This window comes from Lates calcarifer, linkage group LG11, assembly GCF_001640805.2.
Source record: "Lates calcarifer isolate ASB-BC8 linkage group LG11, TLL_Latcal_v3, whole genome shotgun sequence".
In the NCBI taxonomy this organism is placed as follows: Eukaryota; Metazoa; Chordata; class Actinopteri; family Centropomidae; genus Lates; species Lates calcarifer.
Window position 1 is genome coordinate 210134 of NC_066843.1, and position 8681 is coordinate 218814.

The 8681-nt window shown below is 41.4% G+C and overlaps 1 protein-coding gene across 1 annotated transcript; it reads left to right on the top strand.

Annotated features, from left to right (window-relative positions):
* Window positions 1-1287: 1287 nt before the first annotated feature.
* prf1.3 (perforin 1.3) lies at window positions 1288-6223 on the top strand. The gene is given in 9 exon segments (XM_018688116.2): window positions 1288-1613; window positions 2489-2741; window positions 2831-2872; window positions 2956-3048; window positions 3376-3512; window positions 3596-3944; window positions 3946-4095; window positions 4763-5133; window positions 5367-6223. Coding segments are annotated over 8 exon segments (1695 nt in total). The 5' UTR covers window positions 1288-1613; window positions 2489-2495; the 3' UTR covers window positions 5674-6223.
* Window positions 6224-8681: the final 2458 nt, after the last annotated feature.

Below are 8681 nucleotides of genomic sequence, written 5' to 3' on the forward strand. Positions count from 1 at the left end.
ATCAGTTGCAGTGTGAGAGTTTGACCTGCAGGGGGAGCAAGAGACAACAGAGAGAGAGGAGGGAGGAGGAGAAGAAAAACTCAAACCAAAAAACTATTTTATTATTTATTTATGTTTTATTTATATTTATTGTATTAAAATATGATTTTCATGTTAATTTGTTCTTATATTTTTTAATATTATACTACTTGTTATTTCTTATATATAAATATACATATATTAATATTTATTTAAAGGTAGCAATTAATATCGTCCATCCATTATCTATACCACTTATCCGTTAAGGGTTGCGGGGCAGTAACTGATATATTTATTATTTATTTTTAAAAAATTCTTTGCAAGTGTTTTTTCATTCATTACATTATATGCAGTATATTAGATTTTTTCTTTTTCATTGTATTTTCTTAGAAATGATTGATTGAATGAAACAGCACTTCCTGTTTGTGTCTGGTTATTCTACAGTTTTTAAAGTTTTATACTGAAGATGTAGTATTTGTAGTATTTTTAAATTACTTATCGGTATTTTTGACTTCCCCTCATTGGGAATAAAGTTTGAACTTTTACTCTTTTTTCTTTAAATGAATCAAAAATATTTTTTATTGTTTAAACCTTTAAAACTGTGATCAACTCTGAATCAGTAAAAACAAGCTGAGAGAGAAGAAAGAGATTTATTGTTGTTGAGGTGAAACTGTTTCCTTTAATGATGAGTTTGTCGAGACACGTGTGGTCAGCAGAGTGTGTGTGTGTGTGTGTGTGTGTGTGTGTGTGTGCTGACAGGATGCTGAGGAATCACTACAGTTGCTGCAGAGACTAAATACAGCAGGTGGAGTGGATTTGGACCATGAGAGCTACAGGTCTGATCCTAGAACCAGGAAGTGAGTTAGCATGTTAGCATGTTAGCACTTCCTGTTCCCTCGTCCCAAAGTCAGTGTGTTTCTGGTTAAATGTCTGAAATAAGGTCTGTGGTTTTAACACAAGCTCAAGACATTTTCAGGTTTTATTCTCCGACATAAAATGGGTCAGTAAATCCCCCACTCCTGATGTTTAAAGCTTTTACGTGTCTTACGTGTCTATTTGAGACTACAGAGGTTGTCGGGTCAGTCATGAAGACTGTGCCACTGCTACTGCAACTTTACTGCTCAGTCTGAGGACACACACACACACACACACACACACACACACACACATTAACTGTATGATTGACTGACTGACTTTAACCCCAACAACTACCTTCCAGACTCCATTGACAAAAACAGGGATTTAACAGGAGCTGCTGGAATACCACTGCCTCCATCTGTTAGTGTGTCTGTGTTACTGTGTGGTACTTTTACTTCAGTAAAGTAACTGACTAAAGGACCTGACTCTTTAATAAAATGCTCTGTCTCTGGAGGAATCCTACCCAGGAAGGGAGGAGGGAGGAAACTACAGCTGGAGGTGTGATCACACACTGAGACAGACTCATGTCTTACTAAGTGTTTTTAAAACAAACCACAGAGCTGCTTCTCACACATCAGACTTTGCTGCTGTTCAGGGCTTATCATCATTTTCCTGTGAACCTCCGTCCTCGTCGGTTCGTCCAGACGACATCACCTGTCACCATCACCTGTCTGAAGGTAGGAGAACTTCCTCTTAACATGTTAACAAAGCTTCCACACTCATTATCAATTTCTCAGAAAGTAATGTTTGGATCTTGATGTAAAAAGTCTTTTCTTGGTGCAGTTTGTACAGTTTGGTGCAGATCTGACAGACGTGAGTTATCAGTACATCAGACAGTTATTTCTTTAACAAGCGGTTGATTGTTCAGTTAAACCCAAACGTCTTAATTTGTTTGAGCAACAGTCAAAACTACCAAAATGTTTAATTTTATTATCAAAGAAAACATTTAAGAAGCTGCTACCAGAGAATTTTTCTCAGTTTTGTTTAAAAAACACGTAACCAGTTATTAGTTTTTATCAATTAATCAATTAACTCATTATTTCAGCTCTGTAGTATTGGTGATAAGAACATTTACTGTGTATTTCTGACATTTTAGATACTGAACTTCAGGTGATTTAGTTCTTTTGAGCCTTAAAGTATGAGAATTAGACTCCTTAAATTCCCGTTTTTGTCAATGGAGTCTGGTACTGATATATAGAGATGTTTCTGGTGAAACAAACAGGATCACTACTCCAGTGATTTTTGTTCCAATCAGTCCCAGAAATATGGAAAATATAAAATATAAATATTAAATGTTTGACTAATTTTGTTTCAACCTTTTTTATCGATCAGAAAACAATGACTACGTCAAAATCAGAAGATAGAAATTCACATTTATGAGACACAAAATAGTATGAATCAAAATTTGAATTCTTAATTTGAATTGAATTAGAATTTTTATCTTGTAATTTTAACTGAAGACATAAAGATTTTAAGTGATTTCCTAATGATTTGTGCAAGTGAAGGTAAAGAAATACGAATGAATCCTGTGTCTTTATCTCTTTCCTTTCAGTTCCACGATGCTCTCCTCCTCCCCTCTCCTCCTCCTCCTCCTCCCCCTCCTCCCTCCCTCTCTGGGTTGTCATACCAGCTCCTTCACCGAGTGTCAGCTTCTTCCCTTTGTACCCGGTCACAATCTGGCTGGCGAGGGTTTTGACGTGGTGAAGATGCAGACCAGCGGAGCCAGTGTGGTCGACGTCAAGAGCTTCATGGTCGGAGGAGCTCAGGGGAACTGCACCGTGTGCTTCAACCACCTCCTCAACCAGGTACAACAGGTGTTCAGTCAGACACAGGTAAAGGAGACCCTCACTCTGCTCTGAGGATGAACTGTTTCCTGTGTTTCCCCCTAAAACAGACCCAGAAACTCCCGGTGTCGGTTCTGGACTGGAGGATCAAGGTCAGAGAGAAAAAACACCACTTTATCTTAATGAGTTTTGAATGAGTTTTGCAGTTATTACCCAGCATCCTCTCTGACCTCAGGTGCAGTGCCGGCGCAGCCTGAGCAGTAAGGTCTTTGAGTCGAGTCAGTCGGTGATGAAAGAGATGAGTTCATCTCTTGGAACCAGCTGGAAGGTTGGAGGTGTTTTTATTCATAATTTAGTTTTAATAGAAAGAATCGGACTCAGCAGCCCAGGATTCCTACAGAGACAGAACTTTTTATTAAAGTGTAAGACCCTTCTCATTTAACCAGAAACATCTCTGTATATCTCTACCAGACTCCATTGACAAAAACAGGGATTTAACCAGGAGCTGCTGGAATACCACTGCCTCCATCTGTTAGTGTGTCTGTGTTACTGTGTGACTTTCAGTGGTGGAAGAAGTAATCAGATACTTTACTGAAGTAAAAGTACTACACAGTATTGTGTTTCTGTTTATTGTACCTGTTGTGATGTCACTCAGGTGGGCCTCAGTATTGCTGGACTGGGTGGGTTTGCAGTTGGAGGATCACACTCCGTCTCATCACAGTTTGCAGAGAGCCACAGCAGGAAAGACAAGTTCTCCTTCACCACCCACAACTTCAACTGCAAGTACTACACGTGAGTGATGAGAAGAAGCTCAGGTTATAAACAGTCTGAAGGTGGACGTCAGAAAGTGACTCTCCATGTTCCTTTGTTTTCAGCTTCCGTCTTCACTCCCGCCCTCCGCTGAGCAAAGAGTTCAAGGTCTCCCTGAAGAACCTTCCCTCCACATACCACCACAAGAACACCTCCGCCTTTCAACACTTCATCTCCATCTACGGGACCCACTTCATCCGTAGGGTTCACCTCGGGGGACGAGTGCACTCCATGACAGCCATCCGGACCTGCGAGGCCGCCATGAGCAAGCTGTCCGTCCGCACCGTAAGCAACTGTCTGTCCGTCGAGGCCAGTGCGACCATAAAGGGCGTCACTGCCAAAGCCAGCTCAGAGTTCTGCCACAAAAAGAGCAAAAGCCTTAAAACTGGTGCAACCTTCAGCCAGGCCTTTTCCTGACCGGACCACTGAGGTTCTGGGTGGAGACGGCAATGTGGGAGACATCCTGTTCAACCCCAACGGAGCCGCAGGATACAAGAAATGGCTCCATTCCCTGAGTAGGGTCCCAGGTGTGGTGTCCTACCAGATTAGCCCCCTGCACTTGCTGGTGAGTAGCACTTTATGTTGAGAGGTCCTAAGCAGGTCTAGGCTTAAGTGCTTAATCAGTTCTAGAGGCTGGTTGGAGTTTCCCTGGTATTTAACCTCCTGGAAGTGGTCCTGAAAGTCGTTGATCCACCCTGTTGTTATGTGAGTTGTTAGGAACACCCCCATTGATGTTCAGGGTAGGGCAATTAACTGAGGAAGCCTTTCAGATGAGAAGTCTTCAAGAAACCAAAAAGAAGTCCAGTTGCCTTTAACTTTGGCACTTAAGACAGCCTTTGGTGGAGGTTACATTGGAGGTGATCCTGAGAGTTGTTGACCCTATCATCATGTCATAGGACCACAGGAGTACTCTTTGTCCACCTGGAATGACCAACGTCAAACAGATGTGGTGGCTTAAGTCACTATCAGCCAACAACTCTCCACCTCCAATGTAATAACACCCACCAAAGGTTAAACACCTGGCACTCCCTTACCAGACTTTAGAACTGATGAAGCCTTTTGGATGAGAGGTGAAACATTTTCAAAGACAGAAAAGAAGTCCAGTTGCCTTCGACTCACACTTAAGGCGACCATGACCTGGATGAACGAGAACCTACACAGACATAAGCAGGTCTACAGACAGACAGAGACCTTCCTCACTCATAATAAACTCTTTGTTTCCCCTCTGTAAGGTGTCAGATAACCCCATTCTCAAGTCCAGCCTACGAGACGCTATCAGCGACTATATCCGCAAAAGTGCCAAAGCGCTTCACTGCTCCCCCAGCTGCAAAATCGGCAACCAGAACCAAAACTGCGCGTGTCAGTGCAAAGGACACCACATGGTCGACTCTAATTGCTGCCCCGCCGAGCCTGGTGTGGCCCGGCTGAACGTGACGGTGGTCCAAGCCCAGGGGCTGTGGGGCGACTACTTCTCCAAGACGGATGGATACGTTAAAGTTTTCTACGGTGGACAAAGTGCGACGACGCCGGTGATCTGGAACGACGACTTCCCCAGGTGGAACTATCTTGTCCGGTTTCAAACCGTCAACCTACGGCACAGAGTGTGAGTGGATCCAGTCTGTACTGATTAAATCTGAACTTCTCTCATCTAAAATGTCAGATCAGAGTACACGGTATCATTCTGGTACAGGTCTGACAGACAGAGGCATGACTGAGACCTGAGATCCAACCTGATTGGTAGAATTTGAACCTAACAACTCAACTTGGGTTGGGTCCTCGGTCACGTTTCAGTACCTCAAAGCCAATTGAACATATGTTCATGTGTTTTCTCCACAGACCTGTCATTTTTGAGGTTTGGGACCGGGACAACGTTTGGGATGATGACCTGCTGGGGAAGGTGTCCGTCATCCCCACGATGGGTCGCAATGTCCACAAGACGTTCAAGCTGAAACATGGGTCGCTGTTTGTCAAGCTGTCTGCAGTGTGTGCTCCCAGCCTGCAGGGGTCACTGTGTGAGAATTATGTCGCCTCGCCAGACTACCAGGGCATCATGGGATACAAGAGGGAGGAGCCAGAGGACCACTGGGGTTCAGGGAGGTCAGCTCAGGAGGCCCATGGTGCTTATGACAACTCCTTGCTTTAAGTTTTCACCTGATGAGTCGCTGCTGTGGAGGACAAAAAAATGACAAAATCATAGAGAGATAAACAAATAAACAATTAAAATAATAAATGACAAATAAATTGATGTGATTTAAGATCTTCAGTGGAAGATTTCGAGAACAGCTTACCCGATGACTGCCTTCAGTTTCATATGGAAGAATGTTTAGCTCCACTCTACCAAGGTTGGCTGGCTAGTTTGATAGGAATCATTTGCTTCTGTCTGGTTCGCCCAGGTGACCAATCCCTAATTGACATACCTACACATAAATACAAAAAACAAATGTAGAAATACAGAAATAATCTTTTTCATTAGTAAAATGAATTTATTTGTGTATTTATGTATTTATACTTGTAATTTTTTTGTTCTCCACAGCTGCTGCAGTTTTAGATCTGAAAGACTTTCTGTTGTAGATGTTTGAAGATCACAGTAAAGTTGCTTCCTGTTGCCTCTGTCTTCATGCTTGTTGGCTTCACAGTGTTTTATAATCTGCTATAAATTGACACATACACCAATAAAACATTTCTAAACGCAACTATGACTCAGTGGCATATATTAGTGCTTGATATTCTATCTTGATATTTGTGTCAGTTTCCTGGATATGAGAGATGAACACTGGTTTTTAATGACTTCTAGTCTTTTTAACTGATGTACAGTTCAGTGTTACTCTGGAACTTGCTGGGCCTGGATTCCAACACTTTTTTGCTATTGCTACATAGCTGTTAGCATTAGCAGCTGTTTACTTCAGCCATTGTTGCATTTATAAGACAAGAAGTTAAACTACATTCTCTGGGCAGAGCTGCTTCTTCATCCTCTCATGTTGGAGGACAGACTGCAGTGACTCACTATCACAAAGTGCTATTATGTGATGGGGCTACCTGGTTAGCATGCTAACTTCAGTAGGAGAAAATAGGTGACAGAAGTAGAAGCAAAACCTTGATGTTGCTTGCCACCTCTGGAGGCAGCTCCTGGTGAGTAATGAAATGAAAATTGACACTGAACTCAAAACATTTCTCATAGATTGATAAGTAAACAGCTGTTAATGCTAACATCAGCTACGTAGCGATAGCAAAAATTTACACATAGCACCTTTAAAACATCTTAAATCAACATTGTGATTTAAGATCCACTTCAAACCTGACTGGAACAACAACACAGGCAGCACTTTAGAGTTGAACCTGTAAAGTTAGATTGACATTATAAATAAAGGTGAATATTCTAGCTCCTGTCTTTGTGCAGCAGTTGTAGAAATTATTGTTGTGTCAGTCCTGACTGTGTGTTTTAATGGTAACAGTTCAACACACACTGCTGACTGTGTAACACCTACATACAACCACACACACATACACACAGTAAACAGTCAGTTATTTGCTGCTGACGCAAAAACAATATTTGTAGAAGTCATTTCCTAAACACAAAGAATCAGAACCACAACGAAGGAAAACTATGAGAAGTAGTGAAACTAAGTGCAAGTACTCCCAAAGTGAAGTACAGTGTGTACAAAGAGTGAATACAAGATGCTTTATCAGGTTCTAGAGACCACATCAGTCCAGTTCTCAGGTCTTTACGCTGGTTTCCTGTTTGTCATAGAACTGATTTTAAAATGCTCCTGTTGGTTTATTCCTGATCTGATGCTTCATCCTGAACCAGTCTACTTACCATCCTCCAGAGTCCAGACTAAACCTGAAGAAGCAGTGTTCAGTTTTAAATCAGGTCTGAAGACTTTTCTATTTGCTGCTACTTTTAATGAAATTAAATTTAGGACAGTGTATTCATCTCTATTTTTATTTAACTTTTTAAAAATTCAGTTTTAACTTCTTTTTTGTCCTGTGTTTTATTTTACTTTATATTTCATTTTATATCTTTTCTTTAAGCCTTTTTTGTTTAATCTAAAGCACTTGTGTTGTTGATACTCAGAGCACCTGTCTAAACCATGACACAATTAAAATCTATGTATCTGTAATATGAGGAGTGCTGTTCAAAGAGCACATTAGAAATACAACACAACACATGACATTAGAAACCTGGAGCTGACTCTTAATCAGACACAGGACAGGTATGTTTGACCACACCTGTGTGTTCCACTCAGGCACATAGAAAGACAGCCTGGGCCTCTGTTCGGGTCCTTTTTTCAAAACCAGGAAAAACTACAGAGGAAAGAACAAACCAACCAACTTCACAGTTATCTTCTCAAAGTCTCTTAGAAAAGTGTGGACACCTGCATCACATGATTTAAAATAACAGATCACATTTTACAGTGCAGAAGTGAAATGAAACGTCCTGCTTTGTAACGAATCAGTCAAGTTTTAAGATCTCACAGAACACATTGTTTACACATGATTTTACTGAAGTGGATCCAGGTGGACAGAGTCTGGAAATATCTTCTACACAGAGGTAAGTACTGGACAAGGTGACACAACACACAAGTTACTGGTCAGATCCCAAAATAACTGCCTTTAATCTGAAAATCTGACTTCCTGTTGGAGACAGCCAGCCGGTGTGTAGCGATATGAGGTTTTGTGAGTGTGTGGCAGAAGTGATGTACGAGGCCGGCTGCTATTAAGCAGAACCTTGAGATTTTAAAATGGAGTTTTAATGGTGGAGATGAACCCAGGGGCTCCTGCAGGTTGGCTGGATGCCCGGAGGAAACACTCCTGGAAATCCCCCCCCTCATCCTTACTGTCCTCTTACTTTCTTCCTTTCCTCAAACCTTTCTTGAAATCTTCTCTGCTTGAGGAGGAAAAACAGTCTGTAAAATGTCAGAGTGAGCAGTTAGTGTTCAGACTTTAGACTCACTGATGAGGAGGGTTTTTTTCTCCTTGAGGTCTTTGAACTGATCTTGAAGGAAATCAGAGATCTTGTTTCATTAATAATTCACCACATCTGGTCTGTCCTTGTAGGTTTAACAGGACGACGAACGGCCTGAATTATTATCAGGGTACAAATGTCTCCATTTAAATCTATTTGTGAGAATATCCTTTTTATTTTATTTT